The sequence below is a fragment of the Folsomia candida genome, unplaced genomic scaffold (genome assembly GCF_002217175.1).
Source record: "Folsomia candida strain VU population unplaced genomic scaffold, ASM221717v1 Fcan01_Sc001, whole genome shotgun sequence".
Taxonomy (NCBI): domain Eukaryota; kingdom Metazoa; phylum Arthropoda; class Collembola; order Entomobryomorpha; family Isotomidae; genus Folsomia; species Folsomia candida.
Window position 1 is genome coordinate 21,660,767 of NW_019091193.1, and position 26,359 is coordinate 21,687,125.

Sequence of the window (26,359 nt, forward strand, 5' to 3'; positions counted from 1 at the left end):
TCCATTAATTTGGGTGATGCCGATGCGGTTAAGCATTATTGTCGACTCTTTCCCTTGTCTGAGTTGAACTTTGGTAATTTTTTGAACTCGCAGGTTCAACCCAAACCCAGTGTCTACACATTATGTGCATAGATAGATGCATACACCAGACAATTTTATGCAGGCGAACAAATAAATGATTTTGGCAGCATTTGTATTCCAACAACTATCAACTTAAAACAGTTCACGCAATGTGATGGCGAAAAAATAATTTATCTAATTTATCACTACTCGTTTGAATGAGATCATGGAATTATTTATTCCTGAATGACCAACAACGAACGTTAATTAATAGGTACATCACATTTTAAAATCCTTACAGAGTGATATTTTTTACGATTTCTTACATAGCTACATTCTATAATCTGCTACACTTTTTTTGTATATTACATGGTTTATGAGTGTCATTCAATTTTGTATCAACTACAGAATATTTCTTTCGTTTTGTTATCTCAAAAAATATCGACCAACTGAACCAATAAAAGTAGTATTAATCTACAAAATTAGACACTCATATCTTTGCATAATGCCTTAAATGTACATATAAACTTTCACAATAGTCATGCATAATGTTAAAAAAATTGCAAGCACCAAGAAATTTAATACACGACTTGGAGAAATTGACTGAAAATTAAAAGGGGTCCGACAATGACCCAATATGCATGCAGTATGTAGACTATTAAATCTCAATCACAATAACGGAAAAAGGTCAGCAGACGAGGTTCATCAGTTTGGGGTTGCCACACAAAATCGACTAGTTAGTTATCTCACTATAAATTTCCACAAACCACCCAAGAAGAGGGAATAGCTAAACACTATTAAATATTACACTCTACACGCCGTAACGATTTTCAGATCCGTCGGCCAACAACAGGCTAACATTGCGCGATCCGGTCCACACCAGTTTTGGAGATCTGATAGTGTTCTTGAGATTATCTGGCAGGGGAACAGTACTTATAGTCTTAACGCAACGGGTTTGAGTATGACTGTAATTTGAAGAACAGTGATGTAAATTGTTTATTTCTTATTAAGAGGTATTAAACTAAATAGTAAAAATAGCGAACGTACCCAAGGCCAAACATCCCAGAGCTCGTCTAAAAAATTAATTATACATTTAATTATTATATCCGGTTGAAAAAATACATAGCTTTTAAATTCTAAGTTTTAAATTAGAATAGTTAACTAACCTGCCAAAATGACATCTTATTCTCCGTACAGGTATAGCTTGCCAAAAATTTCCCGTCAGGTGAGAAAGCACACGCAGTTATAGGACTATTATGTGCTGTAATGCTTTGACATTTAGAGCTACGCAATTCATAAATAGCCAAATTCCCTTGTTTACTCCCAACGGAAATTCTTCGTGTCGTAGGACAGTGACTGACTTGGGAAAATCTGCAGAGAACAGGAAACACATCCGAGAGCCCCCTAGTCTTTAGGTGGCCATGATCCACGCAATGCAAGACAATGTCCATCACCTCCACGATCAAGTCAGAGATTTCGGATTGCATTTTCTCAATTAAAAGTTCAATAACTCTGAGAATTTCGGGCTTAGATCGATTCAGTATAATGTTGTTTAGATTTATTTGGATGGCTTGAGCATTCTGTTGGAGTGTATTGTACCGAGCCACCTCCTGTTGCAAATACAATTAATTATTTAAATATTTAAGGTGGTTAGATGAGTCCATGGAATTATATAATACACAGCTCGAGATCTAACCTTTGCCATAGTGGTTATGAACGCAGCGGGTCGAGCAGTAGCAATCAATGTAAGAGCATGCCTCGCTGTTCGGCAAGCGTCGGCTTGAGGGGTAAGCGGTAATCCAAATGACATGCTGAAAAATTTATGAAGAAAGGTGTTCATGACTGTCAACGATATCGATAAGTGATAATGAAACTCACCTTGGAACAAGATTATCCGCCTCACAGCACAACTCCAATAGAGCAAGTAAAACCTTTGACCCTTCCAAAAAGGGTTCCCAGACTGTAAATCCTCTTCCGATTAAATCGATAGCAGCTCTTCGAAGAGATGAATAAGGCCCAGCTGTCGTCAATCCAGATTTTTGAGACTGCTGATTCAGTTGAGGATTAAGGAGGAGGTGGGTCAATGCTTTGCCTGAAATTATTTTATGCAAGTCAAAGTAAAATTAATTAAGTAAACAAAAGTATTAAGGAACATTATGTGCTATAGACTATAGCTATAGTGTGAGTAATTATTAAATACAACATTAATTTTTGTATCAAATACTTGTCAATCTGGCGAGATCGCTGTTTCCTACACCAAAGCCTTCAACACCTTTATTTCTCCCAACGTCAACTGTCCTAGCGGTATTCTGTAATATTCAATCATAGTGTAAGTTTGCATAAAAACGATAGGCATTATTCAGCACATCACCTCTATGACAGTGCATGCAGGCAACACTTTAAAAAATAATTATTGCTTCAATAATTAACCGGATTTTTCATATTTACCAGATCTATCAAGCTAAGTCCAAATTCTGCTCCAATTACACCCAGAAGAATGATGGCTGTTGTTTGTTTCCTCTTAAATTCAGAAGGCGAGGGTCGTAAACTTGGTTCTTCAACGTCTTCATCAAAATCTTGATCAGATCCTGGACCACCTGGGCCAGTGACAGACAAGTTATCTTCTGCGGCATCACCCTGGCTCGACGGTGTTGTAACCGGTGTAGTACCTAAGTGAAAAAATGTGTATACAATCACACGATCAAGTATGATGCGCGAATACGTGATTGGTAAGGTTGCATATACCAGTGCCGGGGTTCTGTGTAGTAGAAATTATTCCAGTATTTGCGGTTGAGGGGTTTACGAAAGGACCAATTTGCAAATTAGGTAAAAATGGTGCCCAAGTCTCCACCAGTTTCTTTCGTCCGTCAACTCCAATCCTTAACATTTAAGATATGTGAAAAACATACTCATACCATCCAATAAATCCCCAGTGTGCCATACATACGTTTGAATGTATGTTTCTTTTACATACTAGCTTAATGGCCAGGCGAAAGTGAAATATACACTAACCTTGATAACTCTGCCAGAAGCAGTGCTTGTGCAGCATCCCGAATTTCGACACAGCGGTCTTGCCATCTGATCGCTAAAGTTTCTACTAAAGGTTCCTTAAAATCTCCGAGAGTTTTCAATTTTTCATGGAGCATGCAACAGTGCAAAGTTGCGACGAGTGACCACCCTAGGATTAAAATTAAATTGCAGTTTTAGAAATATTTTAATTAATTTTTTCAGCAATGTTGCTTGACTGTATCGTAATGTACCGTAATGTAATAAAAACTATTATGTTTCAACTTACCGTGCTTCGATGCTGCTTGTTGACTCACCTAAACATACACAATATTACTGATAATCCAAGTGGTTACGGAAAATACGAGTTAGATAATCAAATATCATTGATTGCAACCCAGAGACAAAATGAAAAGAATATATGATAAACTGAAATTTAACTTACATACGAGTCTTCCTGTTGATTTTGTGGATTTTTTGTGGATGGGCTAAACAAACAAAGGTTGAAAGTTGTTGAACATGAGAGACAAGATCTCAATAATTATAATAATTTTTTTCTTCTCACCGATTCGCTCGGCGCACTCGTTCTTGCTCAGGAACAAACGTTGCATTTTGCATCGACATTAAAGTGTTTGCTAAAGCCACAATTGACAACAAATGGTTGGTCGACTGTAAAATAAACATGCTTGATAAACTGAGGAATTTAGAACAAGTCGATAATTACTGCAATTATTTTGCAAAATTGAACAACATCTGGCATCTAAATTTCAGTTAGTGGACAAATACTAGGTCAAAATTATTCTACGAATTATTTCCAGTGATATTTGACCAAATTTGGACGATTTAGACCAAACAATTATCAAAAAATTTACACATATTGGCTTGTATCGAAAACTGCTGGAGAGCCCTCAATATGATGACGGATTCTTGATGTACACAGAATTATACACATTTTAGGCTATCCTACGTGAAAATCGTTGGAGCCAGAGAAAAACTCTATTTCATTGTATACGTGTATATGAATAAAATTGCAATTAAACAAAAAAAGTCATTCGAACCATTGAGTTTGAGATTTCCCAATGAGTTCTGCTAGTGAACCATTTGACACGTTGGGACAAGGTAGAGGTGATTTTTAAGACGTCTTCCAATTTCGTTTTTGTTGCAGGTTTCCAAGTGGGCGACATTAAGGACATGTAGCCTCTAGAAATCTGACCAAACGAGATGGGCACGAGTGGCTTGAGGAGGCCTAATCTTGCTTCAGAAATGCCATCCAACTCAACATCCAGACCCCACCCAAGAAGCAGCGACAAAAGCAGTTGGGCAATTTCCATTGGAATAGTGGATTCGAAAAGAAGACTTCTATTTCTTCGCGGACCGGAAGATGTGGACGATATTTCGCACCCAATTAAACTTGCACTGGAATCTGGACCAGAAATTACAGAGATGTTACAAAAATAAATAAATATAAATATCAGAACTGACAAAAGAAATGCACATATGTCACACAAATAGATTATCACTAACTTTTGCGACTGGCGTTCAATTCTTTTTCTTGTTTGATCAGCAATGCTGATTCTGCTTTTGCTTGAATTTTTTCTGCGCCCTCTTTAACCTTTGATAATAATCCTGCATTGGACCAGAAACAACCACACATTAAAAAACATCACTGAGATGAGTTCAGATTTTATGAATATATGTAAAGTTTGACATTATTTTTATTGTTTATTTACCATGCTTGTCTTTGTCTTTTAATATCCGTTCCATATCACCAGCTCGATCTTTCACCTTCCCGAAAAAATCTGAGAAATAAATAACAAATTAATGAGTTTTCAACTAATAATATATTCACATCTATCGAGTTAAATATTATTTAACTTATGATATTACCTGCGATTTTCTGCTGAGCGTCCGGACTTGCAGAGTGGGTAAGTGCCAAGATTTTACAAAATTCAGTTTGACTAATAAGACCTTGGGCTTCTAGTGACGCTGGAGAAACGGCGCCATATTCTTCAGCAAGAAGTTGGACAATCAAAGCTTCAATGTCAAAAAATAACACGTGCGCCTCCGGATCGTTTTCATTTGTCCTGAGACCCTGAATCATCAAGGGAGGAAGACGTTGACGACCATGATCTAAAGGATCAAGTGGACCTTGTTGGCCTGCTCCATGAAGTTGGTGTAGTCCCCTCTGAGCCATACAAATTACATAATGTTTATTTTGGTGGCAATATAGCAATAAACCATACTAAAAACTTACTTGCGCAGCATGGCGAATTGCTGCTAAATTCCTAGATTTCAGTCCTCTAAAGAAATGCACAGCTGGGTTTGCTGCTCATTCCATACAGAAAAAAATTATATATCAACGTTTACGCACACGAGTTTCACTGATGTGATGTTTTATCAACATGGTACTTGTATGACTTGATAATTAAATAAAGAAATCTAACCTAGTCCTGTGTCTTGAACAGCCAAAATATTCCCGTTTTCATCACAAGCTTGGAGCACATCTTCAGCAGCCATTCCATACAGAACTCGATCCAAATGACCAGTTTCCATCTGCCAGACGTGCACAGTTCCATCAGAACATCCAATGATTAGAAAATCGTCCAATGGTCTCCATTTAATTGATATAATAGGAAATAAATGTCGAGACGCGAGGAGAATTGCTTTTTTCTCTCGTAGAGAAAGTAGGGCGGCGGAATGGTCACCAGAAACACTGCATACGGTCTGTAGGACTCTCGGCTAAAGATAAATTTAAAAGTTAATAATATGTATATGTTAAAACAGTTACATGAAAAAGTATCAGGAGATAAAAAGTATGTGTACTCACACTGCACTCATTTGGAGGGACCAAGATTTGTGTAATTTCCCCCGCCTATTAAAAATCAATTCAAATTTCAGGTGTTGATGCTGATAGTCATTCTAAATTTCACTCGAGCCCATGACATTTTTGCCATTGTTTTTTTAGATCAATTACTAATTGGCTCTTCCCAAAATCCTCACCTGTACACAAAATCGGTGAAGAAGGTCGCATTTCACAATATCCCATAAAATGACTGAAAAGTCACGACCACCGGAAACCAGATAAGCTGGATCATATCTGGGATGTACACCATGTGGATAAACTAGACAGTTTACTTTTCCTTTATGACCCAAGAGAATTTGGTGCATTGGCCATTCTAAGACATAAAAGAAATTATAGATATGTATACTCATAAGACTTTGGTTAACGTTTAATGTTAGTGTAAATATGCTTATAAATTCCAACCTTCATATTGTTGATGCTTTCCATGTAACAAGTGTAGCATAACTGCTTGGGTCGCAGGAACAACAACAATGCTCCCATCTTCGCGGCCACACACAAGCCGGCATTGTTGTGCCAAATATATGGAACATGTCAACAAAGGTCCTCGGCATTCTTCCGTGTCCTATGACCAGACCAACAACGTTGTAAGAGAAAGAATTTTGCTTTTGCACGTTGTTCTTAAACGGACAAAATTAATCGACTTACAAATTGATCGAGAATTCCAGGAGGTGATGGTTTTAGGTTATCCCATGCTTGCTGAAGACTAGAAACAGACTTTGGTGGCATCTCTACATCGTATAAGGTATGCTCGATTAGATAATCAATTTAGTATAACAAACAACACTTATGCACATAAACATAGGTGCATTAAGAATAATTAACAACCTGGAGGATGGAAAGCTGCATGCAACATCTTTTGTGCCTCTTCACTAGCATTTTCATCTCCAACAGCCATTTGTTTTAATTGCATGATTTGAGAATTTGTCACTTGAGGAATGTTCCAAATTGTAAGTTTCGAATCGCAATCGCCCCTTAGTAAAATTGATTTGGAACCCTTTAATTGGGGGTTATCTGTCGATGGAGGCTGTAGTACCAAGTACTGTGGTGCAGAAACCAAAAACTTTGTATTCGGAACACACAAAATGCAGTAGTTGAATGCTTCTTCCTTGTAACCCATGCGATGAAAGTCCTTGTGGTCCACAATACAACTGAAAATGACACAATGCCAAATAAATTATAAATCTTATATTGACATATTCAAAACTGCATAAGGGAAGCATTTTACTAACTTGTTTGGAAGCTTAAATAAGTATGATTTTCCGGAAGATCCAAAAATTATAACTCTTTCAGGAGAAATGAATTGACCTCCAACCCACTTTTCTTGCCTTACACGGGGTTGGTAACTGGTTAACACTGAAAAATCACCCGCATCGTACACCTAAACTCAAACAATTAAAATTATAGCACTTTAATTTAAAAGTATTAGTATTTTAAGTTGCCAAAATATTTTAATTAATGTAAGCTCACCTCCCAAGCTCTGTCCGACACAATTAAAACTGTCCGATTATTATACAAACAGCAGACTAGAGTTGATACATTTTTAGTTTTGATTTGTTTTGACTCATTTTCATGGAGAGGGGCTCTCTCTCGGTACTCTTGGTCATTTATTGTCCACACTTTGACCGTTCCACTAATAGTCGTCGCCAAAATTACATCATCTAATATGGAAAAACGGATTAACCCAAAAATTTTCAGCCCACCTTCTACAAAATATGAAATTAAATCAATTGGATGTGTACCTAATTTCTTATTAGGCCTAAGGACATGCAATGCCGAAATCCAGTCAGGATTTACATGTGAACAAAGTGAGATAATAGTTTCAAGGGTGACTGGATCTACAATTTGTACATCAGGATAGTATCCCGTGCAGAATAATTTCGGATCTTGAGGGCAGAATGCTAAGTGGTACGGCTGTAAAAAAGAAATCATCGGCAAATGATTCTTAAAGGCAGCACTGTCAATCATCAACTAAATACATATTAATTTATCTATATACCAGCAGTCGGCTATGGGAATTAGCACATTTGTTTGATTCCAAACACCTCCCATCGCCAGCATCCCAATTACACAGCTCACTACAAAAATAAACATAAGACAATCGCATTTTCAAATATTTAATAAGTCAATCATAGCATTCATATGTCATCACTGTACCTATTATCACTCGAGCTGACGACGAGATCAACAGATCCAGACCCCATTGGAATGTACGCAATGGAAAGTATCGTTCCTGAATGACCAATGAGAAAACATCGCGGAGTGATCTAATACAACCAAAAGCAATTTACAACATGAAACTAATAAAATATTGTGCTTTGCTAAAGCTATTCATCACTCTGTCTGCAAATAAGTTTACCTCCCAACATGGCTGATTACACATAGGTCCGCCACCTTCCCCACTAAACAGCTGTGCCCCTCCCTGTGCCATCATTTCATTCGTGACGTTGGTAATGTTGTTGAGGTCATCATCAAGTTCCATGGGGGAAGGGACGTCAGAGTGACGATGGGGCCCAGTTTGTTGCCGAATGTCCCAAATGATGATCTGACCGTCTTGACATCCCGTCACAATGGAGGAAAAGTCAGGTGCCACGGTCATGGCGGTGATGGAATGGGTGGGAGCATCCTTGCCCCAAAGAACAATGGGAATTACCAGACTGCTACTTTGCGACATCGTAGCACAACAGATTATCCCTCCTTTTTATGTCCAAATTGATGTTTAAGGAAGCAGTCAGGCCAATAGAATACCGATGGATTCTCTTTGGAAATAATTGGAAATAATTATTGTATAGTGACCATTTTAAATGCACAATGTATGACGTGTAGACTAAAGCCCTGTTTCATCCCCCTGAAGAAGACAAAAGCGAATTGTCGAGATATTGGAAATATAAATTTATTTTCAAATAAGACAAACTTTGACTTTTAGGAGCTCGGTGGTTTGTTTTGATGATCTGAATGTAAAATTCAAGGTTTCCGCGTTGGGTGTTTCCATTTGACGATTGTGCCATATTATGCTATTCGAACATGTGCATGCAAAATTTGCATGCAAAAACTTGCAGACTTTCACGAAATTTTACTTTTATAACACCTCCTTAATTACATGATGTACACCTATTTTTTGCCTAAATCCATAAGATTACGGCAATAATCATATACAATTGTATTATATATATGAATACTGAAGTTAACGCATTTTACCTACCTGCAACAGTCAAATTCGGCATCTTGTATTATGAACTTGGAGGTAAAGAATTTATCTTGAATTATATTTGGAACTGTTACTTATTTCAGCAGGTGTAATATATGTATGGCTAAATAATACTGTATGAGCTATATGACACTGGATAAAAGTTCAATTACATTCACACGTAAGTAAAATTTGCATACACCTTTATTTTAACGTTGCATCGCTATCTATAGTAATTCAGTAATTCGTGGTAAGAAATAGGTGGGTAGATAGTAGGTAACAAGTAAGTGAATTTATATTATATAAGTCTATGAAGTGAACAAAATAAAAAGATTAACTAATTTACTTTTTGGCTTTATATTTTTGAACTACAATATTGAGGGTCCAGTAGATAACGATCCAAATACTGACGGAAATAAAACCTGGATACACCGAAGGGTGGGAATAACCCACCCCACGAGTGAAGACAGATCGCAACGCCTCCCCCGCAAATGTACAAGGAAGAATTCTACTCAAGTACTGTAAATAAATAGGCATTCCTTCCAAAGGCCACAAAAGTCCTGCAAGAATTAACATGAAACAAAATGGCGAATTATGTATATTAATTTTTATAAATGACATATGGTCGATACCTGATACATTAGCATACCTGATAGCAACATATTTGGTAGAAATGTCCCAAGAGCAACAAGCACAGCTTCTAGTTCGTTATTAAGAAATACAGCCAAAAGAAATCCTAAACACAATTAAACAGAAAATTAGCAAGATCTCGGCGAGACAATTGCAATGAGATTTTTGAAAAAAGCTACATATACCCATCGACATTCCAGCCACACCAACCATCTAAGATTTAAATAAATATAAGAATTAGGTCGCACAAGAAATATTAAGAAACACAAAGAGCAAACGTATTTATGAGTGTGACTGACTGACCACGGCGAGAATGTAGGCGCAGTGGACAGGACCCATGACCTTCACCTGAAACGCCCATTCCAAGATGACCAGCGACAGGGCGACCTGGATGCAGAGGAGAACGACTTGGACAACGAGATATGCGCTCATGATCTCAAACGTCGTAACTCCAGCGACCATACTCCGGGACAATGTCCCAATCTTTTTCTCCGATATGTACGCGATACCACTTCCACTCAGGGGAAAGAAGAATAGAATCCTGTAAAAGTGATCAGCAAAATTAACATGCAAATTAATAAATTCAGCTTTACTTCAACAAATTTTGCCTTGGTTTGGTACACAGATTTGACTTACGCCAAGAGAATGCTCGGAGCTAGAAAATCGGTGAAATTTACATTATCTTCCCCAAAGATTGACTGTCCAAACTGAAAGTAGAAATTCATGATTTATCAAGTGGTAAGAATTATCATACAAATTACTCAGAAATATTTATAGTTCTTACATAAATTGGAGGTTCCGTCGCAATTGGATCAATTCCACAATCTTCACTCACCGATTTCATATACTCTTTGAAACTCTCCAGAAACACTTTACCCGTTTCTCGGAAGATTTGCAAATCTAAATGCACAACAAAGTTTTAAGAAAATACCAAATAGTTTTAATACATTTTTTTATATTACTCGATTGGTCCAAGCGAAACTTTATTCTTGAGCTGGTTTACACAACATAAAACAAAAACCTTATCAAACTGCTTAGTATTTTTATTTGCCCTGCAAAATGGTTTACTTTATGTATGTACCCATAGATAGATTCTGGCTCGGTCTGTGTTCCAAACAGGGCACGATCTTTCATCGATTGCGTATAATTATCATGAAATAATAAATATCCCCATGTCTTAGCATCTCCTACATCTCTTATGGCATCTTCTTCATTATCGTATGTTTTCTGCAAGCATATCAAATGATAATACAGATAATATGGTAAATGGAAACTGAAATTTAAACTGACACTGCAGCTAGCTAATTAAACATGTAAGTGTAATGTGTACCAATTTTAGGGTTCCTTTCTGGTCCAAAATGTGAAGAAATCTACAACTTAGACTTCCTGTATAATTATCATTCACAACACATCCCGGAACAACGGTACATGCATTTCGAGCATCGTGATTGACGAGGCCAAAGGAAAGTCCTTTGATAAAGTACGAATTACATTAAATTACAAATTACAAATTGCGAATTATTACCTTTAGGGTCTGGCCCTATCGCGATGCACACAATTATGACTTGAAGAGCAGGCATAATGAACATGAACAAAAGAAACGGAATATTTCTTAATAGGGTAACCACGTTCTTCATAATCATGGCTTGTATTCGGTTAGCACTGTGTTTAAATCGGTCGGAGACGCTGTCACCAATTTTTGCATAACCAGCAGAGTTCTGATTTTGCTGGATGAACTGCTTGCGCAACTCTTCAACGGATGGAGAGTTGTTATTTTCCAGGCATAATAGATTTTTGTCAAAACTTGGCCCATTTCCTTCGCCATTTTTATCCCATTTGTTTTCATTTTCCACACTCCCCTTCAGGCAAATGACCTTTTTCAGTTCTACAGACAAGACTTCCTCATCAATTAGTGTCGAAGGAAAGTATGTTTTCGAAGAATTGTCCTCGCAATTCAAGGAACAATTCTGAACTTTGATTGTAGGATTCATCGTCGTATTCTTCACATTATTTTGTTCTTGTTTTCCATTTTTACAGTTTTTGATGTTTTGAGGTGATATCATGGCATTCGGAACGTCTTCCAAGGAAGAAGCGTGGGAAGAAGTAGGCGCTGAGGAGGAATGACCCACTTCGTTGTCATCTCCATCTGCAAGGCAAAGTTTGAGAACGACGTCCTCGAGTAGTCCAATTCTTGGAGAATGCAATTTTATCAAGTTTTCGGGTGAATCCTCGGCCAACAACCGGCCATGACGCATAAGACCAACCTGGAAGTGTTGAGACATATGTATGATAGGTTGTACACATAATTGGTATCATATACTGCTCACAATTTGTATGTATGTATATACAAATACATATTTGGTAAGTGTAAATGTGTACATACATATAATCCACTACACACAAAATATGTAAAGAAGATTCAAGACCCTGACCTGCGTTGATTTTGTTGCCTCTTCTACATAACTGTTATAAAGGTGCAAAAATTAGTTGCTTATTTTATATTGTGCATGTTATTTAAAACAATTACTGTGTGGTTATGATAACTGTAGTATTCCCGCTAGACACAAGCTTGACCAGGTGGGTCCAAATACTATAAGGATTGAAAATCATTATTTGATAACTTTAACATAATTATATTTAAAGAAGAATCCAAAGTTCATAATTGTTGTAATCCATTTATTACAGCCATATTCGCCGTCTAACCATCAGTCCTTGTCGGACGTGTACGCGTAATAATACATTCATGCAGTGGAAGGTGAACAAATTATCAAAAATCTCATTAACAATTGCGCAAAGAACTACTCCAGATTTTACTGGCTTCATCAGGATATGTTCCTCAACTGATCATCTTCCTGATCGACATTAACTATTGTTGCTGTTGTGGGAAAACATTCCGATTATTCATCTAATGGAGCAAGTAAATATGTGTCTAATGACAAGACTCTCAAAAAATAAATGTACGTACTTGTAGTAGAGGTACAATCATTATCATTATGAATCATGATTACTAAGCCCAAAATTTAGTAAATGTCTTTGTCTGAACAAATTGGAAGCCAAAAGAAACCGCAAATGCCAAGGTTTTGCTAGACCTCTTGTCCAAAACAATTTTTTACTTTCTGTGGTATTTTCAAGTATGCATATGTACATGTTGTCTTATTTACGTGAAATGCAAATGGATCTAGTTGGGAGTTAGGATATTTTTGTATACACTTTACCAAAAATGATCTTCTGGGTAAAGTAGATAAATATATAGAAATGTGTTGAAACGTAACTCATTTCTTGATTTATAATTCTACATCGTTTTATGGATCGAATTATTCTACGTACATATATCGTAATAGACCGCATTGGAAAATTCATTAAATCACAATGAATCTATCAAGAAGGAAAACTCATGAGAAATGCTTACTTTTGCCGTAGTAGGGGATCCACTCCAACGGTCTGGAAAATGGAGTAAAAAAAACATTAGTGACATTTCATCACTATGCATTTTTATATGTTAGCGTGGAGTGGAAGAGGAATCCTAATCATCTGAATTCAATCTTGCATTTCATGCATACATAAATTCGTACAATTTCTCATTGCCAGTACATTCAATTCTGCGATGGTCTTTATCAGACACGTATCGGAAGTATTGCAAATAAATAATTTTGATACCGGTTCATCCAAAATCAAGAGTCTAGGCGAGTGGATTAACGCCAAGGAAAATGAAACTATAAATTTAAATTATTTGTTTTAAATTTTATAAAATAATTTAACTTTTATTATGCAATTCAATAAAAGTTACTCGACGTTACCTCGACGCATTTGACCGCCACTGAAAAGACAAGAACGAAACAATGAGGAATACCTTTCATTAAAATTAATTAAAGAAAGGCAGTAGGCAAAAACACCCACACGACAATGACGTGCGATTTACGCAATCTAAATTCATGCAAATTTTTAATCCTAACCTTCTAAAAGTTATTCGTTTTCTCAGCCATTATAACACTGATTGTGAGTAAATAATTATTAAAGTATGTCACGGAGCAATAATCATGTGGGATATTTCATATATAGTCAACTGCCCTCCTGCCATTCGCATACGTGATAAGCAATATAAATACATAGCCATGTGTAGATCTTAATGTAAAGGAACCAGAAACAATCGAAATTGACACCACATGACATCCTCCACTACGTAATTACGGACGAATGCAATTATTTAACCCTATGAGCTCAAAGCAAACGCATATGTATGCGCATGCAAAAAGTGTTGTATAGCTTGGTCATTAAATTGTTTAATTAAATCAGGTTTTACCAACCTTAAGGATCCAACCCGCCTGTGAGGGGGTGGGAGTGCTAGAAAGCCGACCAGAAACTCCATGCTTTCCTTCACCTCTTTCTTTGACATGCCATATAATCTTCCAAAATAGAGAAGAATTTCAGAAATTGTCAGTTCTGGATACAATGCAATTTCTTGAGGCATAAATCCCACGTTGGGACCTGGGACTCCGGCATCTCGGCTCCCTGGTTTATGTCCAAAAATTCGGATTTCCCCTTTGTTCAGATTCCTCACCCCCACGCAGCATGAAAGTAATGTCGTCTTGCCGCATCCTGAGCTGCCCAAGAGACTGTATCTAAATATTGGGATTACACATACTCGAATATAGATTCATACAGCATTATTGGGAAAAATTGTTGCCGGAAACACTTTGAGTTCGAGGGTTTGGTCGCTGAGAATATTTGCATTTCCGCATCAGACTTGAATTGCACTTAGGATCCTTAGATAGGATTAACTGAACGCTACTGAAGTAAACTGAGGATGAGTTTGTTCTTGCTCCTCGTCTCACGTTGACAACTTCATGAGTAAGTCTTGCGTTCGACCATATTACACTATTCTACATGATGTACAAAGTACAAACTATACACACTACAATTAGATATAGTTTTCATGTAATGTTTTGTTTACCTATGTTTTTTAAACGTCTATTGACGTGTAAATATAATACGGCTAATTGTAAAATAATATTCAGATGTAAGCAAATTAAAAGTCATAAAATCGTATATGCGCAGAATGTCGCCAATTCAATAAATCCAATGGATTATGTTAGATACATGATGGTTGCAAAAATAATCTTTCTTGAAGAGAACAAAATAATGATTGATCATTTGTAAATATTGAATAGTAAGTAACGCATGCAGCGAAAGTCAAGGTATTTCCTTATCCCATTCACACATAAATATGTTGCATAATAGGTATACTACTAATTTTGTGATATAGACGGATGACTCTTGAATTTCAGAGTTTTTCATCTACACAAACCTCTGTGAGCAAGAGAATAATGCATTAGTTTGCATGAACTAAATAAATGATGTCAAAAGATTTTAATACGAAATGCCTTAGTAGATGGATAATAATGAAGGGTTTTGCCCTTAATAATGCGTGCTATATGTGTGGTTTTAAACTCTCTTTTGGATTAAATAAATCATGCTAAATATCAAATATCTATATATGAAGCTCTTGGATTACCAGCGTAAAATAATTATTGCAATCTCGGTACCTCTGACGCTCTAAGTTATGAAAACTAAGCCGTCCCGATCAACAAAAGCTATCACTTTTACGCAAAAGTCATACAGTTAAATTGCAGCAACTGATGGCCGGCAAAAATCCGTGAAAAGATACTAGATATTTAACGTAAAATAAACTGTCAATATTGCATAGAATTGACAGTCATATTCATGCAATTTAGCCTCAAGAATATTGCGTAGAAATAACCGTCAAATTAATGCAATTTAGGGCGTAGAATATTGCGCAAAAGAAACGAATAATTTGATGCAAAACTTGCAGTTAAACTCCATGCAATTACTGCAGTCAAATAACACGAATTATTAATTTTTATCAAAATCATTTATTTCATAACAAAAATTATATTGTTACATTATACAAGGGAATGCAAATGTTTTCATCTATTTTATCCGACGGGAGTAACCAACATTTCTTATAAATATCATTAATACCTATTATGGTTACGCTATTTGATAATTTGCTAACTTTAATTATTCCTAAAATTTTACTTTCACACGGACAAGTGAACAAGTTGTCCGAGTGTTTGAATTTTCTACAATTTATATGTTTTTTATCTTTACTTATACTACTTATAACAACTACTTTCCCATCCTTTAATATAAAACAATGATCCTTTCCGTTCGATTTTATAATACAGTGTCTATTTAAATTCACAGGGGACTGGTACTTATGATTTTCTCTCTCAGCAGTGCGATTCACAGTTTGCTCAAAAGGTTTATAGTGAGCTCGTAGCGAGCGCTTTATTACTTGCATATTATTTTCGAAATCGAAAGCACTAAACGAATCTAACGGGCCATGCTTTAAAGCGTCATCACTAATATGTATAAGAGAATGCATATTATATGATAAGAACTCTTCTTCATATAAATTGGGAACATTTTTAACAAACTTCAATAAAAGCTGTCGTGCATAATCGTTCCAATTATTTGCTTGCGCCTTGGTAGTTATAAGAATCGTGACTGCTACGCAAAGATTTAAAAAATGTGTATACTTTTTCGGCGACAATAATCCTTTTAAAGCGACGGGTCCTGTATAAAGAAGAAAAGTTCTAAACTCTGTCGCTTTCCACATATCTAACTCTTTTACTGACCTCGGCTTACGACAAAATTCTTTAGGGTAACTATGCGAAAATAATACTAATTTACTTGATAAAGTTGAAATATCACGAGAAGATAATTTAAATGGCAATGGACCTTTTACCCAACTTCTTAATAGTTTTCTAACCACACCTAAGCAAATGAGGTGCATGTAGTCAAGAGGAACCGAAGAAATCATCAAAATTTTAAGCTCCGTAAACGGGGAAATGCCTACATGGTGGTGTTTATCTTTTTGAACATAAAAATCTTGATCTGTCCTAAGTGGACTATCGAATGTTCTGAAAATTACACGTCCCTTCCAGAAACCTGGATCTATACATTTCTCGCATCCATTGTATGCATTATGACTTTTACATTGCTTTAAAAAACTCCTGGCTGGCGCATCAGCTATTATTTTTGAAACCTTACAAAATATTTTCAAATTATTGTAACTAATCCCAACTCGCAAACTTTTTAACTCTGCTATCAAATCCATCAAGTATTCGTCAATACTTTCTGGTTTTGTCTTGACATAAAATAAACCCACGACAAATACGCCGTACGTACTTTCTTCACACTTTGCTTGAATTGGCCAAAACTGGTTACTGTTACTCTTAGAAATGGGCAATCCATCAAAACTAAATATAAGGTTTAATTTAATTTCGCTACCAGAAGCAAGAATACAATTGGAATCTATTTGCCGTTTTATATTTTGAATAACATCAAAGTGTGCATATTGACCCTGACCGATAGTTTTCATAGAGTATTTAATTGAGTTTTTAAGCAATGTCCTACCATCCAATGGAAGAAATCTAAATTCTTGATAAAAGTTAAATATGCGTAGAAGATCGTTTAAAGCTACTCCCGTTATGTTATGTCGAAGCGACCAGTCCCTCAAGTCCCGTGTTAAATCTAAAATATTCCTATTATTTTCTACTACACCATTGTCGCTTAGTGAATCGGAAACTAATGGCTCGTCACTATTATGGATAACATTACTGCTTCTATCATTATTGCTAATATTACTACCTGAATCGCTATCCTCAACGACAGAATCACATATATCTAAATTTACAAGATTATTACTAATAGCAGGTATGTTTTTTGCACGAGTGAGATTCTCTCTAACCCGTTTTGCAATTATTCGCCTAATGTTGATTTTCCATCTCGATCCATGATTATGATGCAATTCCCGAGGGAGCGTCGTCGTTGCACCTACTTTTTGAAGAACGAAACCAATTCATTGCTGCAGTTTGAATTATATCATCGGTGGGAATACGGCCGCTGGGATTTTTGGGATCGGGAACGGACTCAACTGTAAAGACGTTTCGCACGGTTTCTGAAATTTGCAATCCAATTAAACATTAAATAGAGACCAACAATTAGAAAATTTTCTTCATTTTAGAATATATTTTAGCACCTTTTACGACTTCCAATAGTTTTAGGTTTTTCATCGATGTCTTGTTTCCTTTACCCGTAAAATTAATTCGCCTGCCAAATTCATTCGTAAATAATTTTTTCAAGATTTTTCTAGTGCTCGCCTTGATCTGTGTCGCAGTTGAAAATGCCAAATATTCAACCTAGTATCAAATATAAGAAAAAACATTAAGGTTTAATTATGCATGTAAAATATCTCGATTAAATCGTACCAGTAATTCGCGATTTGAATCCACCTCGAGCCAAGATTCAAACTCCGCCAGTGCTACCTCGTTGTCGAGGGGTAATTTTGGAATGGCACTGAAATTGGGAGCCTTCCTACCATCCGGCCTTTGTTTCACATTAATCAGTAAAGCCTTAATGTCTTTAATGTCTTCAGCCTGCTTTTCCAACAAAGTTAGCACACTTTGCGTTGTCCCTGCAACGCGATTACAAAGCGTTAACATAATACATCAATTTTAATAAAATTATTTTGCTTGTACTAACTTGAAATCAACAGCCGTAAATCATTTAACTCCTGCGAAATTTACAACAACAAAAGAGGTGTCTCCAGTTTCAACTTGATTTCCTACTTGTAGATTGCTTTGCTCTTCAGTTTCGGGAATTATTTCAGGAATGCTCAATGGTTGGTCTAAAAAGCATCACCATAATGATTAGTATAAAATATTTGTGGCAGTATTATAAGCCTACCCAGCTCCAAATTATCCAGAAGTGAGCCAGACGGAGGACTGTTTTTGTTCGCGTCGCTATCCTCCTCATCGGATGAAGACGTTACATCCCCTCGTGTGCTGCTGGGCTGAATATCGGGAATTATCTTCTTGCTCCTTAATCTGCTTTCTGGTTCTGTTTCACTTTCCAAGTTGGAAGTGTCCTCGGCTACTTGAAGTTTTTTTGTCGCAACTTCATAATCATCTAAAATAATGATATTTGTTAGTAAATGTAAAATAATTGGAATGACTTCTCATAATTTGAATTAAATAGCTATTTACCGTAATTCCCAATAATCCTGGCGTAGCTAACTCTTCCCCACTTGACATCAGGAATAGCAGTGCCCTTTTTTATCAAATTTCTAATACTTGGCCCAGAGTTTGGTGGCCAGAGACAAACTTTCTCTGCGGGGATAACCCAGTGACTTGGAACAAGCTCCACAGGCACTGAATTGTATTTATCAGGGGGGAATTCAATTATGTAATTTTTTTTTGGCGACATTGAGACAACAGATAAATTAACAGGGAATTAAATTAACAGGGAATTTACGAGACTGCGAGGGTGGGAGAGAAAAGGAAATACCACGCTTCTCTTAGATTCAAACTCTCGCGCGTTGCCTGTCTCTTCGCACCCACCATTCATTGCGTATAAATTGCATGATTTTAACGCCTCATGTAATGTGGGTATTAACGAGATATTGGTGCGGTATTTTTACGCAATATCTCAGCACGTTTGGGTGCAATAATTTTTCAACCATAGGTTACAGTTTTTTAATGCAAATTTAGCGTGTCTCACGGTGCACACCAAACTTAGCACAAAATTTATGCAATAATCACGCCTTTTTTTGTTTGTTAAAAATTTTCACCATGGATGCGTTACTTTGACGCAAAAGTAATAATTTTTGTTGATCGGGGTTGTTGTTATTGTACATGCAGATGAATATAAAAAACTTATTAACCGTAAAAATAATGTTTGTTTTTAACTTACATGGACCCTTTTTTCACTTTCATGTTAAGGCCATTAAGAACTACGGAGGGCCCTTTTTTGCCGGGGTACTCCTTGTAGGCTTCCCTCACCTCTACGGCAAGAACCGTCGAATTTCTCCCGTGACTATCGTTTCCCAAATCCATGCCGGGATCGGTTATAGCTTCAGACAGCATAATATTCGGCTTTTCCGTACTGAGGTTCAAATCTGTAGCTTTTTCATCCATTATGAAAGCTTCGTTCGAATTTCTATCGATTGAATTAATTGACACTATTACCATATATTGCGTATACATAATGAACCAATTGGAGAAGCATGTGCACATAACTTACCCTGCATTTCCTGGCTGTGTATCCATTTTTATAAAACCCCAGATATTATAAAATGTATTTATTGAAATGCACTCGGCTGGAAGAAATCTAACTGAATACGGTCTGACACATGTGGATTAGAAAATTATTGTAGATTCACAATAGTTGCCTGCAGAGTGCAGAATTATAAAGGTTCAACTTAGGACTTGGTGATCATATAACGTCAATTGCCATTCACTAACTGAAAGTTTATGTATCATCAAAGCACTATGCAAGAAGACGCATGCTAGTTTTTTTTGTTGTCCAGGAGGACTCAACCCAAAGAAATAATTCCTTGGTTTCCACGCTATGTATGTGAAGATGCATGCGACAATCATCCATACCACGATTGCTTGACTTTTAGTGCCTAGTTACCCTTAACGGTTGCGACAAATGGTCGAGTTACAAATAAAATAATTATTTTTAAAATAGTTGGTGTAAAAGTCCCTTACAAATACACCAACTACTTTGACCTTTAATAACTTTTGAACGGGCAGACATAGAGACTTAATTCTTAAAGATGAAATCATCGTAATTTTTAGCTTGATTTTTTAAGCTAAAAATTTTAAGCTAATTTCGAGGGTACTATTTCGAAGATTGAACTTGAAATCTCCAGTGTGCAGCCCGAGTCAAGCTCGCTGTTATCGGTCAAACCGACCATTTTGCATAGAATTTTATTGTACCAAATACATTTTACTAATGCACTTTACGCCTGTTTTTTGTCAAATAAACAATGCGTATTATGCATTGGTGAAAATTTTAACTAAATATAGGTTTTTAGCCTGAATCAGGGCTTATGTACCCGTTATGTCCGTCTGTCCGTCTTGCGATAACTGTCGTAAAACTAATCGTAGCAATATAAATTAAAATATGAAAAATTTTCCGAGTTTATTAAGTTCGTGTTTTGTAATGGTTTATATACCAAAAATAAATCACAAAATTATATGCACATCGTTCATTACGAGTCCTGCTCTCAGAATAATGCCATCTTACAAGGCTCTGCAAAATTGTTGCCTTTTTAGCCTAAGTCAGTTCTTATGGAACCATCATGTCCTTCCGGAACACGATAGCCAAAATGGCTGAACCGATTTAGCTGAAATTTTCAGAACGGGTGAGACCGTAGGGCTTGATCCATACAGATTTTTCAAAAATATGTCACTCCACAAGTTTAAATGCATTTGGTACATTACAATTTCATGGAAAATGGTTGGTTTGACCGGCAACCACAGAGTCTGACTCGGGCTCACTGGAGATTTCAAGTTTAATTTTCGAAATAGTACTCTCGAGATTTTTAGCTTAAAAAATCAATCAAAAAATTACGATGATTTCATCCTCAAGAATTAAGTCTCTATGTCTGCCGATTCAAAAGTTATTAAGGGTCAAAGTAGTTGGAGACTCAAACGCCCTTTTTGAACCAACGATTTTAAAATGAATTTTTTATTTGTAACTCGACCATTTGTCGCAACCGTTAAGGGAGACTAACGTTACCTAGATACTTAAAGTCAAGCAATCGTGCATCCATACCTTTCCTCATTATCTATTGAGCAAAAAACGGCACAAAACCGCAGAGTCAAAAGTAGAAAGATAATCTCAATAATCAGGATGAACTTCCCATACATGCATTATTGTAAGATTAATATAACAATTTTATTGTTATATATTGAGATATCGGGTCCAGAATCACAAACATCACAGAAGAGAAGAGGGCGACATCCTTTTTATTGCAGAGAATGAGTATCACTGTTCAAAGAGGGAATGTAGCATCCATTTTAGGATCCCTTCCAAAAGGACACAAGCTGGAGGAGATATTTATGTTATAAAGAATTTCATTTATATATCTATTGTAGTATTTTATGAAGGTTAATGAATTTCGAATAAAGTAATACAAATGCAATTTTATTGTTAAAAACAAAGGAAAAATTAAATAAATAATTGTTTATGGGCAACGACTTTGTAGGAAATTGAGTGAATGTAGCTTAAAGTTCTGGCAAGATTTCACTTATCCTAATGTGACGCATTTTTTTTACCTTTTTGATTTTATTGTGTACAATTAAAATTTCCAAAATTTCAACATCTTCTGAACAAAGCGACGCCGCTGACAATGCCATGAAACCAGCGAATGCATCGCCCCAGCATCCCGCTCCAATCATATTTTGCCCGTGTTGTTTTGATCATTTTGTTGCTTGTTGTTCTTTCGAGACGTTTAAATTTTAAAAGTCAAAGTACAAGTTTGTAAATGGTTACGCCTACGTGTGCACTGGTCCTGAATGACTGACGATAAGGAGGGGATGGAGATGGAAGACGAGGAAATAACTGAGGAGGACAGTGACGATGACGATGAAGAAGACCAGCCCGAAGCGGAATCAGGCTCCACGGATTGTTCTGAAGAGGAAAGCGAGTATATTGAAAGCGATGCCGTTTTCTCCCATGAACAACACCAAAAGAACATTCTTAAATTCATCAATGACAAAGCGTGAGACGAGAACAAACAAAAATTATCAGTACTTTTATATTCAACCAGATTAAAACGATAATGTATTTATTAAATCTTTCTCAGGGAGTTTCAATTTAGCATCAATTATAACCTGTATCCTGATCTTGTACCATATTTTTGGGCCTCGGTGAATCAGTACTGTCAAGAACTAATGGAGCTCTTTATAATCTCGGATGGATGGAGATTGACAGATTTCTTGAAAGCAGCAGAGGCACAAAAGTTGCATTCCTTATTTAGATGGTAGTATATTATGTATTTTGCATGCAGAAGGGTTCCCTGATCTGTTTATTTGAGTGACATTTTTGTCTTATCAGTGGGTATACCAACAAGGGAACAATTGAACAGAAGGCGAAACATTTTCAATTGACTTTTCAAATTCTGTTGGATGCTGCCAAATTCCAGTGGCTTGCCCCATGGAAAACAAAAAACACGTTCGGCTTGAGCACTTGTATGAAGAGGCAAATTGGAGGCATGTTCCTCTCGTACTATTTTCTGACGAAGCAACCCGAACCACCTCAAGGGGTCTTGTCAACTCTGAAGAGAAAGATGCACCTGGATGCGGACGACTCGAGAGGCGTTCGATTCTTTCTGAACGATGTTGCTAAACTGGAAGATAGTGGAAATGGGAAAATGCTTAAGAAAGAAATCAAACTCATATTTCTCAAGTTACATCATCAAGGATTATTTGAAAAAACTATGTTAAAAGATGATGTAAGTCATAAGATTTTTTTTTAATTGAAAAATAATAATCATGCAGGTTTTTAATTTGGTAATTTATCAATAAAGTACTGCTTGGAAGCTCCAACCTTGCTTTTAGCAGGCTTTAAAGCTGACCCACATCTGAATTACTTTGGTCTGTTGAAAGATGTTCGAGATAAACTACTGTATTTGACCTTTCAAGGTAAGGAATTTATCGCAAAACTCGTACCCGCAAATGTAAGATAAGGGACACTTTTTTTTGAAGATTCATTAATAAGTCGAATTCACAACAGTTTATTATGAGTACTGGAATTTGTACATTTATACTCATCTATTTATGCATTAGTTATTCATGTATTGCTATTTATACATCTATCATTACAAATTCTATTCTAGTCATAGTATCTAGTGATAGTGCATTCGCATGCTAAATCAAAATATTACAAGTTTTAAACTTAAATCAATTTTTCTTTTCCAAGGAATAGGGAACACGACGTTCAAGGAAATGTTAAAAGTGGCACAAACGCTAGTGAACAAGGACAAGAAAAATAAGAAATCAAAATGCAAGGGAAATGATTCAAACCAAGCCGACTCTTATACAAGTACTTCCACAAATCAACGCCAACCTCCTCTGACATTTCAGACAAAACTCCGACAACGTCTTGACCAACAATTTCAAGCGTTCCAACAGCAGCATGCAATGCCTTCAGTCTTGGAACCTGAACCTGAACCCCTTTCTTCTAAAAAGTCAAAATCCAGCTCGCCCCAAAGTTTGAACAAAAATACAAAACCAACACCACCATCTTCCCCGAAGAAAACAATACCCACGACAAAGAACACCAGCAATGCCAACACCTTTCCTCCAGCTAGAAAAACGGAGTGGACGGTTGAAGATGTGCAGGCATTAAAGCAAGAGCGTGACTTGGCAGTCATTGCATTTAGAATTATAGAGATTTTAAGGTTTGTTACACCAGCAAACCCAATGACCACATCTCGACTTATCAATGAGCTTAGAGTTGAACAAACCTCTAAGGATTTGATCGATAAGTATGCCACAGTAAGTAGGTCATTACTTTATTGCATATAATTGGATGTTTTAAATAGTTTATGTGTAATTTATTTATAGCGAGGCAAAGTCAGCCATGATAACAGATTAAATTGTCCAAGTCGCTTGGCTAAATTGAGTAAACGTGGTAAGAATTGTGACTGAGCGTTTGAGTTATTTGGACCTATTTTTTATACTGTATTATCAAATTATACTGATAGGGAAACATCATTGCTTTAATACCACTGGGACAAATTCCTGGATGAATTACATCAGCGATTCGAAGAAACAATCAAAGGCTTTCACACCTGCAGAAATGCTAGAAAAACTAAAAACTCATACAGTCGTTGCTACTGAACCATCACTAATATTCAAGCCCCTCCCACATCCAGAAACGTTTGTCGATGGGAATGAAGAGTTTGAATTTGATGATGACAATGTTGACGACGCGTGGTCAATAGATGAAAATGAGAAGTTTCTTCAAGAAGGTGCTCATGTTGAATCTGAAAATGCCACTGTCGGAACAAAACCAACCACTACCAGTCCAAAGGTAAGAATAAGTAATTAGCATACATAAGTCTTCAAACAAATCGGCCCATAAAAATTTCGGTGTTAATTCAAAATTTCAGAAAAACGAACAATTACGTGACATGCCAGATCTAAGTAAATTTTGGGAGATGGACGACGATAGTGCCACTGCAAGGTTGACTTTGGACCATGTATGCATAGCGCTGTTTAATTGTTATTAATTAATGGTAAGGTCTAATTGCATTCGTCTTTATTTGGTATTATTAATTTATTACAGGAACAACCTCCTCGTCTCTCTCCCGTGATTTTACATGATGATCCTTTACAGGACATGCCTTCAAGTTCCGTCGCCTCATCAATCACTGGTGGAAGGGATCTCAGCATTTCCAGCGTGCAGCAAGTAGATTCGTCACCTAACACGAGGCCTTGGTTCATTCTTGTTAGTTGACGCTTTCACAATAAAATCGCAATTACGTGATTACTGCTTAAGTAATCAGTAAATATAAAATTTCCTAAAACTCTGTTTGTTTTAATTAGGTCACGGATGAAAAACGTACTGCGAGTTCACCCTCAAGCTCAAAAGGTTTGTTAGCAACAGAAGCCAAAGCGGATGAACCAAGTAAATTTTTGTCTATGCCCACAATTGCAAACTTATCGTTATCGACACCATCTAAAAACTCTGAGCAGTCTACATCAAAATGTGGTACTCGCACCGTTTCTGAAAGGGCCGGTAAACAACCTTCAAAGGACTCGATGGACACTGCAACGTCCAGTCGTCGTTCTCTTCGATCTTCAAAAAATAAATAAAAATTTCATACATTGATGCATACAACTTATAACTTATAAGCACATGAGATTTGTGTGATTTGCCCCAAATTCCGTCTCACTGCGGGATGAACTTTTCTAGCTGATGTTTTGCAGCTCTGATTAAATTTATGGAATAAATAAAAACGTTAAAATCAAATTACATTTTTAAACTAAAAATTTAACAATATATATATAAGTTACTGACAGATTTATTTCTATGAAACTACTCTAACCGGGAGCGCCATAAGCACAATGCAAACTATAAGGAGCTCATTATTTGGATTATTCCGGTAAATTGACTTAATATTGATTAAGCAAGCGGCTTGTGAATCAGAAGTTGGATATAATATAAATCCAATTCAATTAATTGATTGCTGCTGCAAATTGTTACAGGCGTGTCGTTGCTGCGGGTATAAATTCAACCCTCTTGGCGACACCAACTCTGGCAAGTCATTTATATCTCCAGCCGTTCGTCGTTCAGTCGTCATCACGTTTACTGCAACCCCCTCTGCTGCAACACCAGTCTCATCGCAGCTTATCTACCAATCTGCTGAGATCATTCATTGGGGGGAGGCAACCACTGGGGGTGCTCCCATCTCCACCAGCCCCGTTCTTCACCCCAGTCCGGACCCACATCCGAATCCACTTTCCCAGACCCAAGGAGAATCTTCGAGTGCGACGCCACGGATGGAAGAAGCACATGTCTACGCCAGGAGGACGGCGACTCATCATGCGCCGAATTTTGAAGGGCAGATTTATCCTCACCCACTGATTAGTCAGTACCAGTCAATATTTTAGTAGACCCGGTTAATACATAAATCCCCATCTTAATTTGATTGTCATCATTTAATACTTTTGATTAGTACTGCAAAAGCTGACGAATAAAATGCTGATCCGGCCATGTTGTTCTTGTTAAAA

General features: G+C 36.7%; 4 protein-coding genes across 6 annotated transcripts; 1 reads left to right on the top strand and 3 right to left on the bottom strand.

Annotated features, from left to right (window-relative positions):
- Positions 1-270: 270 nt before the first annotated feature.
- Positions 271-8,868, bottom strand: LOC110858308 (WD repeat-containing protein 7). 2 transcript variants are annotated; one of them, XM_022107032.2, is made up of 29 exons: positions 8,286-8,868; positions 8,084-8,193; positions 7,926-8,004; positions 7,669-7,840; positions 7,397-7,587; positions 7,159-7,307; positions 6,755-7,077; positions 6,575-6,657; positions 6,332-6,491; positions 6,067-6,242; positions 5,894-5,938; positions 5,511-5,805; positions 5,321-5,391; positions 4,954-5,251; positions 4,797-4,865; positions 4,591-4,692; positions 4,125-4,489; positions 3,632-3,735; positions 3,512-3,554; positions 3,356-3,383; positions 3,073-3,238; positions 2,806-2,939; positions 2,509-2,729; positions 2,285-2,369; positions 1,939-2,152; positions 1,757-1,871; positions 1,227-1,670; positions 1,108-1,133; positions 271-1,025 (listed from the first exon to the last, which is right to left on the bottom strand). In XM_022107032.2, exons 1-29 carry the CDS (start codon positions 8,598-8,600, stop codon positions 872-874), a joined length of 4,737 nt encoding a protein of 1,578 aa, XP_021962724.1. In that variant the 5' UTR covers positions 8,601-8,868; the 3' UTR covers positions 271-871. The 2 variants fall into 2 exon arrangements, with proteins under 2 accessions (XP_021962724.1, XP_021962715.1); XM_022107023.2 differs by having other exon boundaries at positions 7,397-7,840.
- Positions 8,869-9,299: 431 nt separating this feature from the next.
- On the bottom strand, positions 9,300-20,055 carry LOC110844158 (ABC transporter G family member 20-like). Its single transcript, XM_035860751.1, has 18 exons — positions 19,851-20,055; positions 19,521-19,766; positions 14,048-14,362; positions 13,541-13,560; positions 13,401-13,456; positions 13,153-13,184; positions 12,271-12,333; positions 12,176-12,206; positions 11,269-12,007; positions 11,074-11,213; positions 10,825-10,970; positions 10,706-10,737; positions 10,528-10,643; positions 10,380-10,450; positions 10,047-10,284; positions 9,929-9,956; positions 9,763-9,849; positions 9,300-9,673 (listed from the first exon to the last, which is right to left on the bottom strand). The coding sequence occupies exons 1-18, from the start codon at positions 19,874-19,876 to the stop codon at positions 9,456-9,458; spliced, it is 2,604 nt and encodes an 867-aa protein (XP_035716644.1). The 5' UTR covers positions 19,877-20,055; the 3' UTR covers positions 9,300-9,455.
- Positions 15,301-19,462, bottom strand: LOC110863248. 2 transcript variants are annotated; one of them, XM_035860756.1, is made up of 6 exons: positions 18,815-19,443; positions 18,516-18,737; positions 18,312-18,456; positions 18,038-18,243; positions 17,809-17,968; positions 15,301-17,727 (listed from the first exon to the last, which is right to left on the bottom strand). In XM_035860756.1, the coding sequence occupies exon 6, from the start codon at positions 17,146-17,148 to the stop codon at positions 15,652-15,654; it is 1,497 nt and encodes a 498-aa protein (XP_035716649.1). In that variant the 5' UTR covers positions 17,149-17,727; positions 17,809-17,968; positions 18,038-18,243; positions 18,312-18,456; positions 18,516-18,737; positions 18,815-19,443; the 3' UTR covers positions 15,301-15,651. The 2 variants fall into 2 exon arrangements, with proteins under 2 accessions (XP_035716649.1, XP_035716654.1); XM_035860761.1 differs by lacking the exons at positions 15,301-17,727; positions 17,809-17,968 and having other exon boundaries at positions 17,982-18,243; positions 18,815-19,462.
- Positions 20,056-22,005: 1,950 nt separating the features above from the next.
- LOC110842456 lies at positions 22,006-26,353 on the top strand. The gene is made up of 11 exons (XM_022088202.2): positions 22,006-22,341; positions 22,426-22,602; positions 22,677-23,073; positions 23,149-23,263; positions 23,541-24,118; positions 24,188-24,254; positions 24,328-24,656; positions 24,736-24,825; positions 24,912-25,073; positions 25,172-25,731; positions 25,835-26,353. Exons 1-10 carry the CDS (start codon positions 22,136-22,138, stop codon positions 25,439-25,441), a joined length of 2,391 nt encoding a protein of 796 aa, XP_021943894.1. The 5' UTR covers positions 22,006-22,135; the 3' UTR covers positions 25,442-25,731; positions 25,835-26,353.
- The last annotated feature ends 6 nt before the right edge of the window (positions 26,354-26,359 follow it).